This window comes from Amphiura filiformis, chromosome 8, assembly GCF_039555335.1.
Source record: "Amphiura filiformis chromosome 8, Afil_fr2py, whole genome shotgun sequence".
In the NCBI taxonomy this organism is placed as follows: Eukaryota; Metazoa; Echinodermata; class Ophiuroidea; order Amphilepidida; family Amphiuridae; genus Amphiura; species Amphiura filiformis.
The window spans coordinates 44,652,920-44,680,604 of NC_092635.1; the positions used below are offsets into that span (position 1 = coordinate 44,652,920).

The following is a 27,685-nucleotide window of genomic DNA, read 5'->3' on the forward strand; positions in this document are numbered from 1 at the left end:
TGGTAGTGCTTAACGCATGCGTGTAAATCAGCAAGTTTTTAGTGAAGCGGAATCTATCGTGATTGGCGCTCTGAGCTGTGAATAAGGTTGACGTATAGTTGGTGCACACACACACACGAAAAAGTGCTGCTGTTACCCATTCATCCAGTCGCCAGACACACATGTTATGGATAAATACATAATACGATAACTTAATGCTGCCTTAACCAATTTGTATTGATCAACATAAACGTGATGGTTTTGATTTAATATGTTATATGGGTAGTCTACACATACGTTTTTGCTACTTTTTGAGATGATATCAAGAAACGGAGGACCGGGTAAATTTGCTTTTCTAACGGGATGTATATTACTTCTGTTCCCAAGAGGTATGTTTCTATTTCATTGTATATTTTGAATGTTGTTCTCATGGCTATTTTTTACCACGGCATTTTAACAGAAAAAAAAGTATCTTTACAGCAGCAGTGAGCAGCAAGAAAACCCACAGCTCCAATTGCGTTGCACTGCACGAAGACGACCCGAGTCCGAATCCCTTCTGTTCGTTACACTCACGCATGCAAAGCTAGCAAGCAATCCTTATAATGCCACTACTAGATAGAGCTAAGTACCTATAGATACCGTTTCCATTGCCACCACTATGTTGTTAGGAAATCAACCCCCTTTTTCCTTGTACACTTGTACAAAAATCGCCCCAAGATGAAACCAAGATAAAGCAGAAACAAGTTGGCTTCGGGTTAATTGCGTGTTCGATTTTTCCCTCTTATACGGACCGGATTATGTTGCTCCCGCGCACGACTCTATACCCTGTTCCTCGTATGGCGACATAAACGGAAACTAATAATTTTGTTTGTTATTTCTAATTTGTAGAAAGCAGTTTCTCCCCTAGATGAAGTTTATACTTAGGTTTAGAGAGGAACGTTATAATTTTTTATATACTATTTTCGATTTGCGCGTGACAATTACTATAATGTGTGATAAAACGAAACTGTCTGCATCTAAAAAGTGACAAAATATTTTTCGTCACGTACATGACGTATGCATTCAGAGGTTTGTGAAGCTTTTTAATGGAACACATTTTTGTGGACAACACATTTTGAATATGAATATAATACATTTAACAGAAACCGTGCTTTGAATGTGAATATATTGACTGCATAAAGTTGTTGAACACACGCTACTAAAAAAGAAAAGAAATAAAATCAGATTTGCATTAATAAATTTGAATGTATTTATGAATGTACTTTAAGAATATTGTTTACACTTCATTCATATTTATGCACATTTTGTCATCTCAACATTTTATGCCAGAAAACGCAAACATTTCACTTGCACGTCAAATGGCTGTTATTTATTTTGGATTCGTTTCACACATTCAAAAAAAAAAGCTATGCACAAATCTGAGTATAATATACAGAGTTCTCTTCAACATTATATAATCAAGAATACTGTTGATTTTATCATGGTATATTGTTGCTATGACGACCTGGTTTCTTCTTTCCATTTTCTTGCATTTTTTTCTTGCATTTTGATTTCACGTTGGGTATCAGCACATTGCGCCACCGAAGATGAGCTCCCATCAGGTGAGACCGACCGTTCGTCATCTGCAAAATAGCTCGCCATTTTCCTCCTTTTCAATTTTATGTTTATATATCAGCTTTTGTTGACAAATCTAAACCAATCTAATGGTTCTACTTACAGATAATCACCATGTAACACCACTGCATGACTCGCATGGGGCATGGTTCATCTCTGCATTTCTGACTGCGTACATGCTTGGGACTGAACTTGTCTTCAGTGAACGCCTCTTTATATATTACGTATTGTACACACTATTTAACCCTCCTTTTTTGTTTTCGACTATATAATCAGTTTGCAAGTTTATATATAAGAAAACTACATAACTTTATCCTTCAGACGACGCTACGCATTACTGGAAATGTTATTCTTCGCTGCTAGATGTTTGGCATGAATCTTTTTTAATATCGATTTGCCTTAAAAATGGACTGTGCTGTTCCCAAGCTCTGATATAACACATGTGTGGTAAATAACAGCCTTTTGTATCCGTATCCGAAGCCTAGGTGTATCGTAAAATATGTTCGACCGGTTTCGCTACTGTCTCTGGCATCTCTCGCTCGATTGCGCGCTCTTAGAATGTAAAAAAAACCTCATGTTGGCTGATAGAGCAGGCTTGTGAATTTTGTCGAGTTAAATTGAATCAATCATTTATCAGGAAAAAAATGCAAATTAGCACTTTGGACGTATTATGTGCATTAATTGTGATTATAGTGTCTTTTTCTGCGATGCGATGCGACAATATATGGCCGTTATAGAGATCAGTTAATTAGCAATCCATTTGCAGGATCGGGCAATTTATGTGATTTTTGTTTAAAATAACATTGCTTGCATTTTGAATTTAAAGCTCCAGGAAACGCAAAAGCATATAACAAGATACATGTTTGAAAGACGCTATGAATTAATTGCTTACGATGGGTGTATGATTTCTTTCTTCCATATATCTGCTTTTTGTATCTATTGATAGCAGATAATACATTTTACTTTTGGGCACTTTATTTCAAAACATATGCCTTCAGTTCAATATCTGTTATGTTATTGGGCTATCCCAGTTAAAATCCACACTACCTCTGTGGAAGATTTTGGAAATATCTTCCACAGGGGGAGTATGTTTTTCAAATGTAATTGGTCAGAGTTAATCATTTTGAAGCCCATACTCCCCCCTGTATGTAGATTTACCTATATCTTCCACAACTCATAGTGACTATTTCAAATGGAAGTTCTGTTCTATTCGAAACCCACACTCCCTCTGTGGAAGACTTTAGGTAAACCTTCCACAGGGGGAGTGTAGATTACAAACGGAATAGCCCATTTTCACGTAGATACTGCATTTGATGTTATGAGCAGACAGAGTCTCCCAAGTAGTAAGACAGTATTTGCTTTTCTTATTATCATCAGATACTCCGTTTTACATTGGGAGAGCACTTACTACTTTCTAAGTAAAGAGATAGTATTTGCTTTGCTAATTACCATTAGATACTCTGTTTTACATTGGGAGAACAGACTTATTCATAAGCAACCTTCCAAGTAAAAAGACAATATCTGATTTGCTTATTACTATCAGATACTTCGTTTTACATTGGGAGTGCAGATTGATTCAAAAAACACCTGTCGCCCAAGTAACAAGGATGTACCTGTATTGTAACGTGTTCACAGATACTACATTTTGTCTTGGGGGAACAAATTTCACGTTTCATTAAGCCTTGAAATTAAGCATTGGTGAGAAAAGAAATCATACACTTATAACCAAATGAAGCCTTTCACGTTTTCATGACTAATCTACACATCCATCCAGCCTTACACCGATAACCAGCAAGCCACCCTTTACCTTCACATGACATACAACTTGCAAATCTACATTCCCATCAATACATGCGCACACGTACCCCTTCATACAAAATCGATTTTACATTCACGATGTGAATAAAAATTAAGTTATAAAACTTTAAGCTTTTACCTCAAGTCATATTGGCTTTTGAAAAAAATGCTAAAATTTTGCACTTTAAAGCATTGATTAAAATGTAAAAATAAAGACACTATCTACTTTTTAGTTGAATAGGAAAACTACCCATTCACTGACATTCGTAGAACACGCATGTTGATGGGAAAATTAAACGTTATAGTTGGCGTGCATAAATCCACCAAAAGAATGCTTTACACATAATATATTGTCTTAACGCATCTATTTTGCATAATTCTTAAATTTTCTTAACTAAGTATCTCATGCTGTTATATTACCCAAATATATAACCAAGAGCCTCTTTAATCCATTGATACCAAAATAATTACAACAGTTTCCCTATATGACGTCACAATGACGTCTGCATTGAGCCTTAGGTCGTGAAATTATGATGTCCTTGATCACGTTGATGAGTATAGAAACAAATTATCAGCAAAAATTCGGCTTAAAATCGAACATGCATGTAATCATCGACTTGTTTCGCTAAATACAAAAGAGAAAAATATTATGAAAACCAAGATTGCAGTGTCCAACATAAAACAGTTAAGAGCAAAAAGAAAGTCATGATCTTGAGGTTTCAACTATCCATACCCTCGAGATTGATGATATGTAATGCATGTCCTACTTCGCGGCAGGACGGGTCATTATATCGCTAATATGGTCACAAACCGTGACCACACAATTTGATAGAGCCATTTGGTTGCTTTGATTTTGCGTTTTAGCACAGTGGACAAAGCGTGACCACACAATTAGAGAGAGCCATTTGCTTGCTTTGATTTTGCGTTTTAGCACAGTGCACAAAGCGTGACCCCACAATTAGATAGAGCTATTTGGTTGCTTTGATTCTGCGTTTTATCACAGTGCACAAAGCGTGACCCCACAATCAGATAGAGCTATTTGGTTGCTTTGATTTTGCGTTTTAGCACAGTGCACAAAGCGTGACCAGGCTGACCACACAATTAGAGAGAGCCATTTGGTTGCTTTGATTTTGCGTTTTAGCACAGTGGACAAAGCGTGACCACACAATTAGAGAGAGCCATTTGCTTGCTTTGATTTTGCGTTTTAGCACAGTGCACAAAGCGTGACCCCACAATTATATAGAGCTATTTGGTTGCTTTGATTCTGCGTTTTATCACAGTGCACAAAGCGTGACCCCACAATTAGATAGAGCTATTTGGTTGCTTTGATTTGCGTTTTAGCACAGTGCACAAAGCGTGACCACACAATTAGACAGAGTCATTTGGTTGCTTTGATTTTGCGTTTTAGCACAGTGCACAAAGCGTGACCACACAATTAGATAGAGCTATTTGGTTGCTTTGATTTTGCGTTTTAGCACAGTGCACAAAGCGTGACCACACAATTAGATAGAGCCATTTGGTTGCTTTAATTTTGCGTTTTAGAACAGAGCACAAAGCGTGTCCCCACAATGAGACAGAGCCATTTGGTTGCTTTGATTTTGCGTTTTAGCACAGTGCACAAAGCGTGTCCCCACAATTAGACAGAGCCATTTGGTTGCTTTGATTTTGCGTTTTTGCACAGTGCACAATGCGTGGCCCCACAATTTAGACAGAGCCATTTGGTTGCTTTGATTTTGCGTTTTAGCACTGTGCACAAAACGTGTCCCCACAATGAGACAGAGCCATTTGGTTGCTTTGATTTTGCGTTTTAGCACAGTGCACAAAGCGGGCCCCACAATTTAGACAGAGCCATTTGGTTGCCTTGATTTTGCGTTTTAGGACAGTGCACAAAGCGTGACCCCACAATTAGACAGAGCCATTTGGTTGCCTTGATTTTGCGTTTTAGGACAGTGCACAAATCGTGAGCCCACAACAGAGCCATTTGGTTGCTTTGATTTTGCGTTTTAGCACAGTGCACGAAGAACCGAAGGGTGTTGCTACAAACCCTGCTTAGATTAAGGTTTGTCTCGTTGAATACACACATGCAGGCGAACTGGTAAGGCTTTCCATTAGACACTGGGTAAATCATATTTAAGCTTATATAATCGATACACAAACACTAAAGCATCTCAAGCTCGCTAAGAATCCATGTCTGAACGGACGAAATATTGCTACAAAAGCAATGATATGGATCGTAGATGAAAGTAGTCCAAATTTGTATATTTTATGATACAAGAATCGGATATTGAACTTGTACGCTCCGAGCTGTTTGGGCTCTTAATTTATAGAAAATGTAAATTGAACATGAATTATTCATCGATTTCTTTTAATTCTGGAGCTATTTCATTAGCGACAGTTTTCTTTTTGGCAGCTGGTCTCGACAATATAGGGAAGCTTCAAGTTTCACGTTTCTCTCATCATCAATGTGGAGACTATACCTGAGTAGTCGGCCGGGCATACCAATGTCCCGAGGCATACTATATATCACTTCTGGCGCTATTGATTTAATACAAACTTGGATGTCTTGAATGAGGCGAGTGCTAATATTTCACGAATTCCATTATCGTTCCAGTTTTTTTTCTTTACGTGGAAGTATTTCATTAGCATTGTGGCCAAATTTTTCATAGCAGTAGTAATGTTGACAGTACGGACTTGTTGTTCTTTTAAGCAAACTATAAATGGCTCTTCACTAAGTAAGAAATTAATCAGCGTTATTTGTTAATTGATACATTTTATTTGCATCTTTATTACAATTAGAGTAAGTGAACATTTATATCAGATTTGAAGCACAGCCTTTGATCACTGAATTGTCGAGATAATCCAAATTCAACAGATTACTAGTACACGCGACATCGTTTGGCGCGCTTTCTTATTTTGTTGTAAGCAGTAGTCTGCCCGGAGCAGAAGTAGTACTATAATTATACGATGCCAGTATGATTCCTGCCTTCTGGCCTTGTCGGGAGCAACTTATTTTAAAGGTTTCTGAACCATGTCTTCTTGTTAGCGGTGACCGAGATTGCTATATTATATAATGCCATTTAAGATATTCTAAAATGGCGCTTCCATGAAAAAGTAATTCTTAAAAGGAAATAATCCCTGACAGAGGTTATATAATTTTAGTGTCAGTTTGCATGTTGATCAGTATTAAAGTAATTGACAGTTCTCAAATGCCAAACTTGAAACGTGTCCATCAGCAAAACGAATGCTGAACATTTCCACTAATGCGAAGCAGACATCTGGCTTTAATTGTTCCTTTTATTTTCTCCCCCAAGCAAACCTGATTTTCTTTCTTTTAATTTTAATGGGATAATTCCTCTCATGCAGCTCTTATGTACATCTTAGCTTACCATTTTCATTAACATATCTATGCCTTTTTTTATTAAGTTCCCATGAATTAAAAGTCCATCTCTCAACTTGATAGTGGATATAGTAACGTCATGCCTGAATTTATTGTATTGAGTGTTGCACTCAGCCTATATATAATCTTTAACTGTGAATGATTGATATCTATGCCCGCAGTGGATTTATTTGCAACAAATCTGGGTAATTAAATGCAACTGAATCTGTGTAAGTTCTGTTTAATTTGTATGCATGAACACGTATAGCACATCAAGAGTATAGGTATATATATGGAAAAGCCCTTTGCATCTGTCTTGCTGGTGATATGGTTATGATATACCCCCTCTTGATCCACACATACTAGGCATGTTCTGTTGCCATTTCATCTTATAATTAATTATTATAAGATAATAAATAAGCACATTATATTGTTAATTTAATTCAATTAATATCGCAATTTGATTACAGCATTTGTTATTGATTGATGTTTTAATTGCAGTGTTAGCACCGTAAAATCGAATTATATTGAAAAAAAAAGTAGTTAAGGTTGCCTAAATGAAATATATTATATCAAAATTTATCACATGTAAAATAAAAAAATAAAAACATTCAATTGCCAGGATCACTATCGTTTGTAAAAGGCAATTGGAATCTACCAAAAGAAGAAAATTAAGGTTGTGTTGTGCAAACATTATTGGACGATTACAAGTTATAATGAATTTAAAGATTTACATTCTAAAATAGATTTTTTGGTGTTTACAAATGTTTTCATCAACATGGTTTTTTTAATCAAATTTAAAATGTAAAATCAATTGTAGAATGAATTAAGATTCTGAAAATTAATAACATCACTTTTTAGTGGTTTATTTTTTCTCTAATCAGAGTACCATTTACAAAACAAAACAAACAAAAAAACAACAAAAAACAACAAACCGTTCAGTGATTTTTAGATTGTATTTGGCTTTGTTCACCATTTTGATGATAATTCTTACTGAAATACAAATGCGCCCCTATTATCATGATTATGGTAAAAGGGTGTTTATTCTAGTTACATCACTAACAACATGCTTCCCTTTGTCATAGTTGAGGTTAACTTTTCTATTTGACTCACATGGGAAAAGCTTGCAACGTAGAGAGAGATTAATTTGGCTGTTGACACCATGGAATGTAAATTCTTCCATTCCAAGGAGATGGTCGTCCAGCCAAATTGCCGTGTCGTCTGACGATTGCCTTCTGAGTAACGACTTCTGTTCCGGAAGGTGTAACTTTGAATTGTTTACGCTCTCTCTATTCAAAAGGTAGTCTAACTTTGAATATATATTGTTGCTACTGTATTTTTTTTATTACGTTGGTATTTCTAGGAATGTATCTTTCTCTTATTGTCCTTACAAGTTACATCCTTTAACCATGTGAGGTCATTGAAAAAACATTAACTTAAGCTATAACAAAAGTAAGTAACATGTTAATGAAGTATATATAAGATACACCCTTTTATCATAGGACCTGGTATAATATTGATGATGGTACATTGAAGAATCTGTTGTTACCATTGATTTGTCTCGCTTTATCTCTAACCATCTGGTACATAGACACGCGACCAGGATCGATGGAACGTGAGCTGCTCGACTATCTCCTGGACAAAAAAAAATTCCCACAGAGAGATTTGGCATTGCCCACCGACCCTGGGGGTAATGCAGTCGTTGTGAAGCTGGGACTAACTCTTAACCAGTTAATGGATGTGGTAAGTATGAGTAAACTTTCAAGATTACATGAGTTCAAGTTCCACCCAACTATGAAATGCATATACCTAGTGTGTTCCCTTTGAATTGTATTTGTTATACTATAGGGTACTATATTATGAAAAAGGAAAATGGCCATATATATAGGTAAATTTACTACCTTTTATTTGTAAAATTTTAAAATTTTAAATTTTTATACAAATAAATATATGCAAAAATCAATGATAAATAAATAGTTACCGTGATAAATAAATAAATAAATAAATAAATAAATAAACAAATAATTATACTTGTTATTTATTTATTTATTTATTTATTTATTTATATTGTAAGAAATTACAGTGAAACCATACTGTGCTCAACTATAAAATATAGAAGCGAAATGTATAATTATACTAGTGAAAATTAACACATAGCAATACAAATCTGTTTCGTATAGATGGTTTGACCCATCCACACTCTTCAGTTGCAACGTGGAGAATGTTGCAATGTATTCAATGTGGTCATTCTCTACATTGCAACTGAAGAGTGTGGATGGGTCAAATCATCTATACGAAACAAATTTGTATTGCTATGTGTTAATTTCACTAGTATAATTATAAGTTTCGTTCCTATATTTTATAGTTGAGCACTGTATCTAGTGATGGTTTCACTGTAATTTCTTACAATAAATAAATAAATAAATAAATAAATAAATAAATAAATAAATAAATAAATAAATAAATAAATAAATAAATATATAAATAAATAAATTAATAGATAAATAATACAGAAAAATAAATGTATAAAATGAAAGTATAGATACACCGAATAAAATGAAACTATTAGAATGAATTCAAATCTAGCTTGACCGATTGATTCACCTAGCAATTCAAATGTTATTAAAACGAAGATACGTGTGATAGAAGGTTGCTAATTAAACGTCACAGTCATGTAAAGGCGTCTTTTTATTAATCCCAATAGTCCTATTGAATGTAATGTAATGGCCAATTTGCTGGACCAAATCGTTTCATATGAAGGTAGACAAGCTACACTGATGCTAAACAGATTCCAAGGAATCGTATTTTGCAATGGTTGCCATTTTTTATGTCTATAAGATTACATTTATTGGCACATTCTGATACCTACACCATATGCCAAAATAGCCTCATTTCCAATTCCACATTGAATTAACAAACATTCAACACTGAGAGTTCCGAACTTCACCTCATGCTATATAATGGACTATGAGTTTTTGTACCTAACGTATTAAAAGTTCATTCTACGAATGTACAAGATATAGGGGTTATAGAACTGTGTCCTCGCAGATGAGAATGCTTAATGCACTCGAGTGTCGACTGCAGACGACAAATTCAAAATTTTCTTTAAAAATTTAAAAAATTTAAGAATTGTATATCTGAATGACCATATTTGGAATAAGCATGAAAAATCATTAAAATGAGTACAAACAAGCCCTGTATTGGTTCAGTGGTTCTTGAGATAGCTTTTGATATTTTTTGAAAAATGTATCACAAGAACCTAGTGCTATTTTCCAAACCAAATCGTGCCTAAACCTGGACTTCATTTGTTTACAAGTTAATAAATATCTAGAAAGTGATGTATACTGAGCATCAATATACAGGCTGTATCAAAATGATTGGTACCCATCAGAATTGATGGTTATTGAAAAGCCTGCCTCTTCCAAATGCAATCTTCTTAAAATGAACATAATTTGTAGTTATATGACTGTTTATCACATTCATCAACAAATTATGTTGATCTTATGTTGCATTTTGATGTGGCAGTGATGTTTATATCACTAAAAATTGATGGGTACCAATCATTTTGATACAGCCTGTATCCGCTACTATATCTAAGTATACATGTGAATGACCCTTTAACTCCAAGATTATCAGAGTTTCATTTCAAGGGCAATTGGGTATACTGAAGACACACTAGTGTTAATTTCTTTTTCGCGCAGATGTGCTAGCGGCGAGATAAAATTTTGAATTTCACATTTTCGTGATTATGCTTTAAAATCTACACTACAGGCTGTCTCCATATGATTATTACATGCTACAACCTCTACAATGTTATCACATAAGATATCACTACATTTTTGTTCAATGTTTGTTTTATTTTTAGTAACTTTCAGCTATTATTTTTATTAGTATTTTTTTTCTAAAGTTGATATCACAGATAAGTTTATCATGTTGCAGTTCAACAAAAACTCAAAATATAATGGAAAGTTTAATGTAAAGGGTATGAACTATTTTGGGACACACTATAAAACCTTCAACCTAGTACAAACGGGCTTAGTATGCATTTTGTGACTCTGGTATAAATACCTTCTACCTCATTATCTTGATACCTTTCATTGCCATTTGACGAATCCCATTATATCGCCAGGAAATTTCTCGCGACTTTGCTATGTGTGAAAAGACCTTGAACTGATGAGCATACTGTGTCAATGACATTTATCTTCATTACTTGGTTAAATATTTACTTTCATTATTCTAGCTAAAACTTCATATTAATGTGTATAAATAAACACAGATTGTTGTAGCTATTATAATTAACAAAGAAAGAAAGATTAATTTCATGGAAGTTAAATGCGTTTGGTATTAACATTATAGATAAATTTGCAAATACAAATAGTATTGGTGTCTCAACGAAACAAGATTACTACTACAATGTGCGTTTTCCGGGGACAGGTTGTCAGCTCAAAAATATTTTAAGTCGTACATAGCATGATATTTGGTAATTGCAAACATACACAAGCATACTTTACAAACATCCCACCACTAAGCACCATACCACACACACCCAACACACAAACAATCAATTCAGATCGAATATTTATCTTGATTTTTTTAAATATATAATTATTCTAGTGCCTTATTGAAAATAAGTACCATGCTATGATGCGTTTCCGGAGCCAGGACCTCAGGTCAAAACTAGTTCAGCAATCCCACATAACATAATGATAGTTACACACACATTCATGATTTTTGTAGACACATACACAACACACACCGTACTCTGAAGAAAAAGTACATCTGATACGAATTTTGAATTCCGATGCTTCAATGAAACAAAATACCCAAGCAATGTGCGCTTTCCGGAGCCAGGGTCTCAACTCAAAAATATTTCGACAGTCATAAACAACATATGGTAGTACTTAGTCTATCCATCTGTATACAAAAGCAACAAACACACACACGTACCCCCTCCACCACCACCACCACCACCACACACAAATACATTCTTAAGGGGGAGGGGGGTTAGCAGAAGATAGAAAGTGAGCTAGCGGTGAGATATAAATTTCAGAGTTTCACATTTTCGTGATTAAGTTTAATACGGCTCATATTCAGTTATTATCCGTGGCAGTGTAATTTGATGCTTAATGAAACAACTATCTTAGTAATGTGCGTTTTCCGGATCCTGGGTCTCAGTTCAAAAATATTTCAACAGTCATACATAGCATACCGTATGTTCGTTATAACCACACCCAACCAACTATTTACAGACTCACGCACACTAATAAACATACAAAGACGCTCCCAGTTAAAAAAAAGAAGCTCATACAAGCATTGTTTGTTTGATGGCATGTAAAACTACGTCATTTTAAAGAAAAAGTGAAAACTGATGGCGCTATTTGAATTAAATCGTGTTTTCGTCTTTACAAGGTCTACACACTGATATAATGGCATTAAAACATCCGAAAAGGGGTAACAAATAGCAAGGCAATTTTCAAAGAACTTATTATCATGAAATGTAAAGAATAATTTATATCATTTGGCTAAATGCAATTTAGAACATATGTAAATAGCGCCCTCAATTTGCCCACAAATAATAAAAATGATAAATAAATTGATAAAGATACGAAAATCTATGTTAAAAATATCTAAACATTTAATATATATTAGTGTGATAGCTGTGGGTATTGTCCAGGTCTAGAATTGACCGTTATATAATGTTTTGTTTGAAAACTTAAAAAACGATCACAACAAACATTAACAAATAACGAATTTTATTTACGATTTTTAGTGCCTGAATGAAACAAGTATTGAGTTTCAGGATCGGGTCATGGTCTCAGCTCAAAACTATTGTGATAGTCACACAAAGCATGTGGGTCAGTCCATGTCAAAACAGATTGAGTGTACACCCACCCTCTTGGATTTTGCCCTCCTTTGGCTCAGGGGTACCTTTCATGGATCCCTAGGTGAGGTCACAAGAAAAAAATTCAAATTCCATTTCGTTTGCGAATGGCGGGCAATCAAAGTTTGGCGACCTCAACCAAAATTGGGAATTTAAGGGGTCCAAATGACAAAGTGCTCTCTTTGAGTGGCACTTTCTTCTTAATTGAATCAGTTGTGATCCTCTTTTTGAATGTGGTCACTCACTGGCTGTGTTTGAAATACCTAATGCCAAAAAGATAGATTTCGGAATTTCGTTGGGATTTCAGAGGGGTCAAAATCAGCACTTCGTACTGTTCAATCAAATTATCTTGATTTTGAAGGACCCATGATAATGTCACAGTGCACTTATAGGTCCTAATTATGTTCAGAATGGATTAACCATATGCCAATGTCTATGAGCAATTCAAAAAAAGAGAAATTTCTAGACCCCTACAGAATTTTAGGCCACCCCTAAAGTGGTTCAGCCACAAATGGCGCTTAAAATCGGCACATTTTTACCCCTAATAACTTTAGGTGTACACCAGATATGAATTTCTAGTCTTTTGCATCTGAAAGAATGTAGTTTAATGTTACTAGGAACATAAGATTTGTTTTGTATTTTTTTGTGTTTTAGTATTAAGTTGACGCTTTCAAAAATAGTCATTTTTGCCTAACATACCATGCATACAGGATACGGTACAAAATACCAATTTTAGTATGATATTTTTTTATATTTTTGATCACTTTATAGCCATTTGTATTATTTATCCTGATATTTCAAGTTGCTCTTGAGTCAAGTAATAAGAAAAAACTACTTTCTAATCCTCTGTATGGATTTTTAATTTGGTCAAAAATGCACTTCCTGGCAACGATGCACATGCAAAGTACAGGTTATGGGGGTCAAATTTTCAGAATGCTCCCAATTATGTCAAGTAATATATCAAATTACTCGTATGGTCATGAGGATTCCAAAAATGTATAGTTTGTTATGTGTCAGACCTTTCAGGAGGGCGCTATGACGAAAAATGTTCATAGGTCAACGACCTTTTTGAATTCTGACCATAGTTAACAACGTCTGATTTTGGTAATTTATTATATATGTTTTCTTGCATGAGAAATACAACTAAGCAAATTAATAAACTATACAAGGAACCGATGACCCTCTTTTGCAACATGGCTGCCAAAAGCATCCATATTGTAATAAGGAGGTCATTGGTTCCTTGTACAGTTTTTTAAGTTGCGTAGTTGTATTTCTCATGCAAGAAAACATAATTAGACACCAAAATCACCAAAATCGGATGTTGTTAACTATGTAATAACAGGATAAATAAGACAATTTGCTATAAAGTGATCAAAAATAGAAACAAGGGTATGTTAAAATTGACATTTTGTACCCATAACCTGTCAAAAATTGGGATTTTTGGCACCATCAACTTAGTATCAAAACACAAAAAATACAAAACAAATCTTATGTTCCTAGTAACATTAGACTACATTCTTTCAGATGCAAAAGACTAGAAATTCATATCTGGTGTACACCTAAAGTTATTAGGTGTCAAAATTTGCCGATTTTAAGCGCCATTTGTGGCTGAACCACTTTAGGGGGCCTAATTCTGTAGGGGGTCTAGAAATTTCTCTTTTTTTGAATTGCTCATAGACATTGGCACATGGTTAATCCATTCTGAACATAATTAGGACCTATAAGTGCACTGTGACATTATCATGGGTCCTTAAAAATCAAAGATAATTTGATTGAACAGTACGAAGTGCTGATTTTGACCCCCCCCCTGAAATCCCAACGAAATTCCGAAATCAATCTTTTTTGGCATTAGGCATTTCAGACACAGCCAGTGAGTGACCACATTCAAAAAGAGGGTCACAACTGATTTAATTAAGAAGAAAATGCCTCTCAAAGAGAGCGCTTTGTCATTTGGACACCTTAAATTCCCAATTTTGGTCAAGGTCGCCAAACTTAGATGGCCCGCCATTCGGAAACGAAATTGAATTTGAATTTTTTTCTTGTGACCTCACCTAGGGGTCCATGAAAGGTACCCCTGAGCCAATGGAGAGCAAAATCCAAGAGGGTGGGTGTACACTCAGTATGTTTTGACATGGACTGACCCATGTGTTAGTTACGTATCCCACTCCACGCGTAGGCCTACACATACCCACTCCACAACCTCCATACACCTCTTCAGTCCTTCACCTTTTCAAACATCCCCGACACAAACCAAACGCAGGTGATACTAAATTTACAACACTTTAATCAAAACCAAATCATAGCTATATCACATAATATGTTCAGGTTGTTCTGCACTGTAATACTGTCACGTAACCCACCAATAAGCTTATATTGCAAACTAACGAAGAATCAAGTATCTTTGGGACATTAGAAGGAGCATGTTTTCTTACTTCTTCTTCTCTTTTTTCAAGAAATCTCATTCATTCCTCAGTCATGATCGTGACAGGTGTGTACTTAAATACTTTATAAATTTTTTCTTCAAGATACAGGTGTTTACATTTTAACGATACTGGCACGATATTAGCCGCGTAGGTAAACATGATACACTACTATATGCGGGCAAGATCTTTGTTTGCTAAATTTCAAGAGCCTATAAGCTCGCGAACTTCTTTTCTCTTTCATATTTTAAAGAGTTTTAACATGTTTGCAGCTGCTCGACTCGAAAGTGAGTTTAGAAGGTAAAAAAAGTGCTTTGATTTTATTCCAAGCATGCAGCTAGTAAACTTCGTACTTTGATTTATCGCTAACAATATATAATGCAAATGTTGTGGGTTGTCATGTAAGTAATTCCATAGGTTCATGAAAGACTGGTCAAATTTAACGCTGGCTAAATTAAAGGATGATATTCTTAATTATGTTTGCTTGCGGTAAAGGCGTCTTTTTCTAACTAATTGGGGTCCTTGTTAAGATATAAAATGAGTAAAAAACTGCGTCCTTGTAGACCAGACCGAGAGTAATCAATTGACTCGATTAACCGTTTCTTCTTGAGCGTAGCTTGTCGAAGAATTGAGATGATTGTTTCGATGAATTTTCGACAAATTAAACTTTCCAATCTATTATTGATCCACTGCTATTTAATATAGATGAAGTAATATAATAGAAATTCATACTCCCTCTGTGGAAGGTATTTCTCAAATCTTCCTCCAGAGGAATGTGTACTTTGAATAGAATAACTCGACTTGAAAGTGAATTTGGAAGGTAAAAAAGTTCTTTGATATTATTCCAAGCATGCAGCTAGTAAACTATGTACTTTGATTTATCGCTAACAATATATAATGCAAATGTTGTGGGTTGTCATGTAAGGGATTTCATAGGTTCATGAAAGACTGGTCAAATTTAACGCTGGCTAAATTAAAGGATAATATTCTTAATTATGTTTGCTTGCGGTAAAGGCATCTTTTTCTAACTCATTGGAGTCCTTGTTAAGATATAAAATGAGTAAAAAACGGCGTCCTTGTAGAACTGACCAAGAGTATTGACACGATTAACCGTTTCTTCTTTGAACGTAGATTTCCGAAGAATCGAGATGATTGTTTCGATGAATTTTCGCCGAATTAAACTTTTCAATCTATTATTGATCCACTGCTATTGAATATAGGTAAAGTGATATAATAGAAATTCATACTCCCTCTGTGGAAGGTATTTCTCAAATCTTCCTCCATATGAAATGTGTACTTTAAATAGAATAACTCGACTCGAAAGTGAGTTTAGAAGGTAAAAAAGTGCTTTGATTTTATTCCAAGCATGCAGCTAGTAAACTACGTACTTTGATTTATCGCTAACAATATATAATGCAAATGTTATGGGTTGTCATGTAAGTAATTCCATAGGTTCATGAAAGACTGGTCAAATTTAACGCTGGCTAAATTAAAGGATAATATTCTTAATTATGTTTGCTTACGGTAAAGGCATCTTTTTCTAATTCATTGGGATCCTTGTTAGGATATAGAATATGTACAAAAAATAATCTGCGTCCTTGTTGTAGATCAATAGACCAAGAGTAATCAATTTACACGATCAATTCGTTTCTTCTTGAACGTAGATTGTCGAAGAATGGAGATGATTGTTTCGATGAATTTTCGACAAATTAAACTTTTCAATCTATTATTGATTAACTTTTACTGAATATAGGTTGCAGTGATATATCATAAGGGCTAGAGGGTTATCTTATTCTATTTCATAGTTTCCATTGATAAAACCACATTGTGTTATTTTATTTACAGTCCACACGCCCCCTGTGGAAGATTTTGGCAATATCTTCCACAGGCGGAGTATGAATTTCAAATGGAATCAACACATTTAGCAGCTCCATTTGAGTGTCATACATCCTCTGAGAAATATTCAATCTGAATCTTCCACAGAGGGAGGATGAGTTTCAAATAGAGATGATTAATTGTGCTAATTCCGTTATAATTTCATACTCCCCCTGTTGAAGATATTGCCCAATCTTGCACAGGGAGAGTGTTTACTTTAAATTGAATAGCACTTTACCACCTCAGTCTAATATAACTTTAAATATTCTATTTTCAGATTGATACCTCTATTTGCATGCTAAGCACAGCTTCTCTCTGAGCTTCTCTGAAATAATATTTACATTCATGCACCTTATATGTACCCTATTAATCAAGACAAATGTACTATAAGCAGGCGGAGCGTAGTGATAGTCACGACAAAAAAACAAAAACAACACCATATAGCTTGAGAAAATGACTACTTATAATGATAAGTTCAATTAAATTAGAATGGAATAAATCATGGCAAATCTAAAATTGAATTTGGCGTTTTTATTATAACTGATTCGTTTTTATTATAACTTATTCGTTTTTATTATAACTTATTCGTTTTTATTATAACTTATTCGTTTTTATTATAACTTATTCGTTTTTATTATAACTTATTCGTTTTTATTATAACTTATTCGTTTTTATTATAACTTATTCGTTTTTATTATAACTTATTCGTTTCACTTGCTCTGCAGTTCTTCTGATCCAAAGTTGATTAAATGAGGCAATTATTCCATTTCGATAAAAGTATCATAATTATACCAGTTTATACTTCCTTTAATAAGCGATGTTGTCAAATGTCTATTCTCATATATGGATTGGAATAAAACCACAAATTCCAGCTCGACAGAAGTATTTATTTACAAAAGTGAGTAATGACATCGTATATCATATCCTGCTAGTGATAGCTATTTCGGAATGACACATATGTTAAGCTATATATCACGCAGAATGTTAAGCACGAGATATGACTGCTAATTATGATGCGACCAGTTCTTTGCACATACACTAGGATCCACAACATGTTCATCTCTCAGGGCACAGTTCTTTAACCCCAGTACATTTGTACATTTTATTGAATGACCTTCGAAAATCTGGGTACAAAAACTCATACTCGGCAACTTGAGGTCAAATTTTGCACTATGATTATTTAATTGAGGTTATTGAACTATGCCATTGGGATGAGGCCATTGTGGTCCATAGTGATAGAACGTCACTAAATGTAAAAGCTATAATTCTGCGAATCACTGGCTCCTAGTGGATTAACTGGTTTCAGCAGTTTAAAGCTTGGGGAAAATATATTGCCTCTCAGCGCTAAAAAATCTATTAGGCTTAAGGAAATAGTAGATATCATTAATGTTCTCTAGTAATGGGCTATTCCATCTAAAATCCACACTACCCCTGTGGAAGATTTAGGAAATATCTTCCACAGGGGGAGTATGTTTTTCCAATGTAATTAGTCAGGGTTAATCATTTTGCAACCCATACTCCTCTGTATTCTGGCTTTACTTATCTTTATCTATATCATCCGCACCTGGAGTACGTTTTTCAAATGGAAGTTACCCAATTTTCTATTTTATTGAAAACTCATACTTCCTCTATGGAAGACTTAAGATAAATTGTCCACAGGGGTAGTGTGGATTTTAAATGGAATAGCCTGATAAACTCAATTTCGTATTTAAATCAATGATTTAGTAATTTGTACAAGCTGACATGGAGTCTAACTACATGATGGTTACCCCACCTACATTTTCAAGATGTTATCTCTAACAAGGATGACTAAATTGCAAATGCAGCTGACATTATACATATATATACAAGAAGTGTATTCCAGCTTAAAGTATTAGCCCTATATTACTACTAAAACATAAGTATTTTAATACCGTTCCTTAATGCTCTGGATGCTAGCCATGCGCTTCAACGGAAAAAGTTCAAGTTTTGAAATATTTTCTCAAAATATCAAGAGCTATCTTAAGAACTACTGAACCAATACTAGACTTGTTTGTACTCATTTTAATGCATTTTTTATGCTGATTCCAAATATGGTCATGAATATTTACATTTCTGAAATTTTTGAATTTTTGAAAATTTTTTGAAACATGTCGTCTGCAGTCGACACCCGCGTGAAGAGAGATATTTACAAGATGCTGAGCGTTTGTGTATTAATTTATTTACTTGTTTGTTAAGGGCGTTGGCGTGTTTGTTTGTGGCTTTGCGTGCGTGCATATGTAGGCTTGTGTCGTATTAGCAAATTTGTAGTTGGGCGTGGCAATAAAATACCATGTGCTAAAGTTTGATTGTCGAAATATTTTCGAGCTGACACCCTGTCCCCGGAAAACGCACATTACCAGGGTACTTGTTTCAATGACGCAATAGAATTAGAATACATGATATAAAATCAAAAAAATTATGCTACAGGATATTTATTTTGAATATTATTCTCTTAATTTTCAAGAATCTTTGCTTCGTTTGTCGCATGCATAAATATTATTCTTTGCAGGCATTGAACTTTAAATATTTTGTCAGGTTAGGCGATGCCATGTAAATGATAATGTTGGTTACCGCATCATCAAGTGTCAATGTTAACCATGTAGTAATACGGATTTAATAGTAATAATAAGGTATTTGTTCACCTGTATTCCAGATGGTTTGGAGCGAGCAAATTGTTAGCATTATGGTAATCATTGTCTGGGAGAAAAGGTTAAGCGAGCAGGGTTTCTTCCTTTTCCCGTTAACAAAATATATGATTAATGTTCCAATTTTTTTTCGTAGTTGTAACTAAAGTAAGAACTGCTAGGCAATTTAAGTATAAAAAAATAAACCATTCATATAAGTAACATACGTAAGAACGGATATGCATTACAGGTTAAATCCTGGGGTTATATCATATGCTTAAAACCCTTGACCGAGTTTGTTCCTCATGTCGTATGAGGTACACATTGGCACTGCTAACCTAACAACAGAGCAACATTATATAGTCCAGTGAGTGCCATCGTTTAACACATCTGGGAGTCCCATGGCTATAGTGAAGTAATTTCAACGTGGATTGGAAATCTTGCTTGCTCTTATTAACGCCGTGTTGGAAGGAAATAAGCAATAAACAATAAGCAATGGAGTGAACATTGGATTGATTATATGTGGGATAGACAAAACTTCATTAGACCACGGATGTGTTGTGCCCTTTTACTTAATAGAAACACAATTTTCAATTAACGGTAGATAAGAAAAATAGCGTTGTATTAAAGAAGCGGACTATATCTAGTATGATTATGTAAAAGTATACATATCACACAAAATAAACAGAAAAGTGTAAAATGAGCTGATATTTTCTATTAAAAATGTTCCTTTTATGGTTTTTAGGCATATTTAAAAATAAAAAAAAGTAATTGCTTTACTGCTTACACTAGCAATGGAACAAGGCCATCAGCATTTATTATTGATGATAAAATTAAGAAATAATTTGCAAGTTCAAAGACCATGACCATAAGGAGGATGACCTTGTTGGACTGGGGAAGTAACTGGGGAACTGAGAAAACTGTTATCTTAGAGCCCTTAAAAAGTCAGTCAGGTTTCGCCTCCTATCATAGTATTTCTTTTATTGATTGTTCATGTTTAGAATATGAATTTGGTCTTATATTTGATATATAAAATTCTGAACACGGGTATCCGGTTTCGTAAACTTTACTCACACATACTACTTCCCAAGGGCATTTATATCATAAGCTATATACTGTCGCTAAAATGTGCTGGATTCACTGAACTTTTTTCCAACCCTATCTGCCCCTTCCCCATGTTAAAAGACATCTACGCCACTGATCAGCATTTATCATTGACGATAAAATAATTTCCAAGTGCAAAGACCAGGACACGGTGACCTTGTTGGACTGGGGAAGTCATTGTCGTTTGGGGAACATAGGAAAACTTATCTTAAAACCCTCAAAAAGTCAGTCAGGCTTTGCCTCATCTCATAGTATTTCTTTTATTGATTGTTCATGTTTGGAATATGAATTTGGTTTTACATTTGACATATAAAAAAATTCTAAACGCGGGTATCCGATTTCGCAAACTTTACTCACACATATTACTTCCAGAGGGTAGATCGTTCACCCAGCCATTTGAATGTTATTTCTAGCAGTAGTGAAGTAAAATTAAATGTGTAAAGGTTACATATTGACTACAAAATGATTTCATCTTCATGACGTTGCTTCAAATGCCATAATAGTAGTCGTATTAAGGCCATTTTTCAAGAACATATTTGATCCGAAGGCCTTGCCAATGGATCAAGCCAATCAGCATTTATTATTGACGATAAAATAATTTGCAAGTGCAAAGACCATGAGGATGATGACCTTTGTGGACTGGGGAATTCATTGTCAATTGGGAAACTGAGGAAAACTGTTATCTTAAAGCCCTTAAAAAGTCTATCAGGTTTTGCCTCCTACCAGAGTATTTCTTTTATTGATTGTTCATGTTTAGAATATGAATGTGGTCTTATATTTTGATATATAAATCATTCTGAACGCGAGTATCCGGTTTTGCAAACTTTACTCACATGAGTTCCAGACCGGTAGATCGTTCACCCAGACATTCTTTTATTTCTTTCGGTAGTCAGGTAAAGTTAAATGTGAAGGGTACATTATTGACTACAAAATGATTTACTCTTCGCGACGTTGCTTCCAATACCATTGAAGGAGAAGTATAGTTAAGGAAACATATTCAGGACATATATTTATATGATAATTATAAACATTCTGAACACAGGTATCCGGTTTCGCAACTTTACTCACACATATTAATTCCAGTGGGTAGATCGCTTACCCAGCCATTCTTATATGGATGTTATTTCTCTCGGTAGTAAAGTAAAGTTAAATGTGAAGGTTACGTTATTGACTACAATGCGATTTCATCTTCGCGACGTTGCTTCTAAAACCATTAAAGGAGAAGTATAGCAAGGAAAAATGTTCAGGTCATTTCAAGATAATACCAGATTACAGTCGAAGCTTACGGACCAAACCTTCAAATAATAGATTACTTTTAAAATCAAAGTTGCAAAGTAAGTGACATAAAAATAATATAACTGAGAGAGCAAATTGGAAATTGTAAAGAAACAATGAGATAAAATTTAGATTAAGAATATGTTCATAGGCATTCATAGGCATTCTATGAATGAAGAGGTTTTTCTTTTCTGAAAAGAAAAGAAAAACAAAACAATGAAATGCCGAAAACTTGTTCCCAAAATGAAATACGCACAGTCGCACATCCTACATGAACCTCATTAACCTTTTCAACACTCAATAGAAATCAATGTTCTTCCATCGGGACCTATGAATTACCATCCTTTGATATGTTTTCGTTGTGTTGTCTTGATTTGTACGTTTAACTGCTGCTGTATTTGCCAGTCGCAATAGTTAAGCGTGATCTACAGAGGCATTTTACGATCAGAACACCGTCAAGTTGAGCATTATCAAATCCTCCTCAGATATCACCAATAGACATGAGCTCTCATGAGAAATCGTTTCCTATCTGCATCGGTTTGACCTTAATCAGTTTGCACCCTCTGGTAGGCTATATCGCCCGCGTAGAACTAAAGTGAGAAATCTCAGATGGGGACAGGATCAACGTATAAACTCAACGCTATCGTCAATTGTCAAATAGTCACATCCTATTGCAACTACAACGGTGTTTTACTTTGAAAGCAAGAAACTGATATTCTCTATTAGCTCATGACACTTTAAATTGAGGTAGTGTACATGGAGTTGTCAAATTTGGTCTGATCGTGATTATAGTTAGTGATTCTGAACGCCCATCTCGATTCCAAGTGGACCAATTAACAAAATACGCACAGAATCGTAAAGGTAATATATATACTTGAAATGACATTTTTAGCTATAGCTTTATAGTGAAAGACAAATCTACAAAATTATCATTATTCTTTTTTCACAAGAAACACGAAGAAAAGAGCAGTGCAAAATAAATGTGACGCTCCATTGGAATGACATAAGTATGTATTCGGAAGGACACCTCTAATTTTGATTAAAATGTTAACTTTTATCCTCATTAGGTCACATTTGGTCTAAAAAACCCAACAATTGGGGTATTTGAATGAATGTTAATACGTAAAAGTAACGACAAATGGTGTTGTATTTTAAAACACTCCGCAACTCTGTTGTCTTTCTGCCAACACCACTGAACCCCTTTGTTATATTACTTATTTACAAAGAGGTATCCCGTGACAGCTGTTGGTAAAGCTACGCCTGTCATAAAGAGGAATCCCCGGTTTCCCCATCTAACTTCAGAGTAAATCAATTCTACTTAAACATGCGACAAGAATGACATACGGTAGGCTGAGTGAGCCAAAAGCCGAAAACAATTTGATTAAACCTCTTCTGTCTAGTTCTCACAGAAACGTCAAAGGCTTTGGAAAATGAAGGTAACAGTAGAAAGAGAAAGGTAGCAAAAAGGTGAAATGAATATTCTAAATCACTTGCGAAAAGATAAAAAGAAAGGAGGTTTTATCTATTTTATCTAAAGCTTGATAGATTCATCAGATTGATAGAAACAACAAGATATGTATTTTGTAAATGTCTTTAAATTGATTTGCCTCTAGAATTGGAATGATATGTCTACCAACATCTTGCATTAAGTCTTCTTAAAGGTGGTCTTAACCCTGGAATTTAGAAACTTTCGGGCCTCATAACTGATAAATTATTGGTCTAAAGTATATAAAAGAATACAGTTTTAGAAAGTTACCATAATTCCAGAGTTAAGACCACCGTTAACAAAGGCATGCAATATTGCAATTTACAAAATAATATCTATACGCTCGCACATATTGCATAATCATAGTATTAGGCGACGTTATGAAACATAGAGGATAAGCTCTTAGACTCTTCAGTTTCACGACATTTACTTCCCATTTGGTTCAAAACATTTCCTTTTTAGTTTTTTTGTTTAAATTTTTAGGACAAAGCGTCAGTAACAAAGCCTGTCACTCCTTTGTCTTGACAAGTCTATTAGTCTTCAGTATAAAATAAAACGTTTACAGCATCACATTCATTATTAGTGTATTGTCTCATGCCAATTATTTGGCTGTTCTGGTGATGAAAATCAACACGAAAACCATATGTATCTCTGTGTGGTATATAAGAGAACAAATAATTAATGATTAATGTCCTGTCACTAGCTGATGTATCATAAATTTCTTGACACGTCAAGTGTCACTTTGTATTGGTATATTTCGGTTCTTATTGAAGGTATACATCAAAACTACATGTAGCTCATTTCACCATCAAATATGTGATTTTTTCCCCTTTTTTGCTTTTAAGTCCATCTGGCTTTTTTGCGTTCTAGAAGCGTTACCTTTGGGTAAAGTACAAGTGTCGTGTTTCGAGAACTATGTGTCCCGGTAGGTTTTATATCAAAGTTGCTACATTTTTTAAACACTTTGCTACAATTATTATGAAATCTTACGCCATGTGGAATCATTAAAATAGTTGTTGAGCTGCTATGAAACTGATAGTGCCTATAGGCATTTTCAAAGTCAAGACTCATTTCGAAAAAAAGGAATATCACTTTATTTACGTACACATATCTCTAATAGATATATACTTTTCTTAGGCACATACTTTCTGCCGCCATAATAGATATACTTACACACAAAATGAAATTAAATTATGTTAAAATCTTATGTATCATCAGCTGTAGGCACTTCAAAAATTGATATGGCTTTTCTGGATAATATTTGACGAATTCCTTGCTGATGTTAAAGTTAGAGGAATGTAAAAATTCAAGGTGATAATGTGTATATTCAGCCTGTGGCTGGTTTCTATGGAATTCAAGTACAGCTGTATATTACGTAGGTATTGCTATTTGTCTTCTTGTTGCGTAGAGCGGTAAATACACTTTTGTTAAGAGCATATTTTTACGGAACTACATTTGCTTAGCTTGGTCGAGATTTTATCTCACTTGTCAAGGAACTCTAGGATATTATTCAGAAAATATGTTTACTGGCATTTTATACGTGCCGATTTCTTTGTTTCTGGTTTTGCAAAATAATACCGAATAAAATACCTTAAAATTACTCCCAAAACGAAACGTGCACACACTACATGAAACAATTTTAGCTTCACCTCAGTAGCTTATTCAACACTCAACAGAAGTCAATGTTCTGCCATCGGGCCCTATTATATTACAATTCTTTGATATGTTTTCGTTGTGTAGTCTTGATTTGTACGTTTATCCCCACATAAATCCCGTTTAATTGCTGTATTTGTCATTCCCAATAGTTTAGTGTGATCTATAGAGACATTTTACGATCAAAACACCGTCAAGTTGAGCATCGTCAAGATCCTCTTCACATATTACCAAGAGACGTGAGCTCTCTTGAGAAACCGTTACATATCTGCACATCCTATTAACAGCATACGGTTTGACCTTAATCGGTTCTCACCCTCTGGCAAGCTATATCGCTCGCGTAGAACTAAAGTGAGAAATCTCAGATGCGGCAGGATCAACATGTAACAGGCACGTCGAGAAACTCGACGCAACCGTCAATTGTCAAATTTGTCACATCTTATTGTAACTACAACGGTGTTTTACTTCGAAAGCAAGAAACTGATATTCTCTATTACTTAGCTCATGACACTTTAAATTTGAAGTTGTGTACTTAGGGTTGTCAAATTTGGTCTGATCGTGATTATAGTTAGTGATTCTGAACGCCCATCTCAATTTGAAGTGGACCAATTGACGAAATACACATAATAGACTCTTAAAGGTACTAAAGGTATTGAAATATTTGAAATTTGAAGGAATTGCTTTAGGTTAATTGCTCGTCCGGAAAGGAATAACTAACTTGTCCTAAAATTTCGAAGTTTATCTTAATTAGGCCGTTTTCGATCTTAAGGCTTGCGGAGTATGTTGTTACTGTTATACTTCATACAAAATGCACCCGTCTCCTATTGCAAGGAATTTGAAAATTTCTTTGATTCAAGTTTTCCTTCGCACATGAAAAAAGATCTTGTTCGATTAGTATCAAAACTTTCAGGATTCTTTTCTTTTGTCAATAAATTCGGTCTGACCATGATAAAAATTCAGGAGACATGGCCCGCTTTCTTTAGCCAATGAAGTAATGCACATTCATGAAAAACGTTTGATCGTTTAAAAGGAGATTTCGAAGGTGTAAATGCCTTGTAGGAGTTTTGTTTCTATCAAAAAGCTTTAAAATGTGTAGGAGACGTTGCTTTTAGCTCTTGAAACAACTAAATCAACTAAATTGGGTATTCAAATGAATGTAAATGCGTGAGAGGAATAACAAAATGGTGTTGTCTTTTAAAACACTCCGCATCTCTGTTGTCTTTCTGTCAATATCTTTGTCATATTTGCGCGTTTACAAAGAGGTATCCAGAGACATCTATTAGTAAAGCTACGCTTATCAAGAAGAGGAATCCCCGGTTTCCCCATTTAACTTCAGAGTAAATCAATTGTACTTATACATGCGACGAGAGTGAAACACGGTAGGCTCAGTGAGCCAAAACAATTTGATTATACCTACTATCTACTTCTCACTTAGAGAGACAGAAAGAGTGAGGGAGTAATAAAAGAGAAAGGAAATGAATTGATGATCACATTCTAACTTACATGCAAAATGACGGGAAGCAATGAGATTCCATTTTTTATTCATGTGGAAAATTCCGCTATAACGTAATAAAATTCAATTTCTTGAAGATATGCTGTACAAATGTCGTATGTAAATATCACATATGAAACATCAAATGCGTTTTTAAATTTCGTACAAATAAAATGAAACCGTAGAGCAACGAACAAACAACATCATAAACTTGGGTGTATTCGTCAAATTCATGAGGAAAATAACATGATTTATGAAACATATCTTTGAAATGATTTTGATGTGATTCCAGATATATATCTACACATACAATTGGTCTTCGTAAACTATGGCAATGACGAATATCTAAATTCAAATGTACGCTTGCACATATTGTGCAATGACAGAATTGCTATTTGTGCGGTATAATCTATGCGATATATACGAAAACCTCTTTCCCCACAGTTCATGAAGTTTTCAGCACAAAACATTACTATCAAAATCTGACCTGACAAGTCATTTCTGTCACAATAATGTGAAATATTCTTCAGTGCAAACGTTTACAACATCATGCAAAATTATATGGCTGCTCTGATGATGATGATCAACACGAAAACCACATGTATCTGTGTGATTTATAAGAGAACAAACAATTAATGATTTAATGTCCTGTCACTAGCTGATATGGATCATAAGTTTCTTGACATGTTGAGTGTCACTTTGGATTGGTACCTCTTATAGTTGCTTTTGAAAGTATACTGAAAGTACATCAATGCATGTGCTTCACTATATCACTTCACTATCAAAGCTGTGGTGCGTTTTTTGCTTTTATTTGTAAATCAATCTGGCCTTTTGCTTTATCGATGCATTACCCGTGGGTAATTCACAAGTACCGTGTTTCAAGAACTTATTTTAACCCTCCGTCCCGTGGGTATCAAATACAACCCTAAACATTAGAAAGAACATTAAGGATTCCTGATTTAAAGTATTGGCATAGTAAAATATTTTGAAATGAAATGATGACACGTATCTTTCCCTGTTTTAGTGTCCCTGTAGGTGTTTTTTTTTATATCAAAGTTGTTTCGGTTCTTAAGAAAACGTTGCTACAA

The 27,685-nt window shown here is 34.6% G+C and overlaps 1 protein-coding gene across 2 annotated transcripts in view; it reads left to right on the forward strand.

Moving 5' to 3' along the window:
* The first annotated feature begins 72 nt into the window (after positions 1-72).
* The window catches only part of LOC140159095 (neuronal acetylcholine receptor subunit alpha-7-like), a 133,307-nt gene continuing 105,694 nt past the window's right edge, over positions 73-27,685 (forward strand). The window contains exons 1-3 of one of the 2 annotated variants that reach the window (XM_072182440.1): positions 73-368; positions 1,548-1,580; positions 8,358-8,509. In XM_072182440.1, coding sequence (XP_072038541.1) covers positions 296-368; positions 1,548-1,580; positions 8,358-8,509 — 258 coding nt within the window. In that variant the 5' untranslated portion in view covers positions 73-295. The remainder of the gene's footprint in view (positions 369-1,547; positions 1,581-8,357; positions 8,510-27,685) is intronic. The other variant, XM_072182441.1, reaches the window with a different exon arrangement.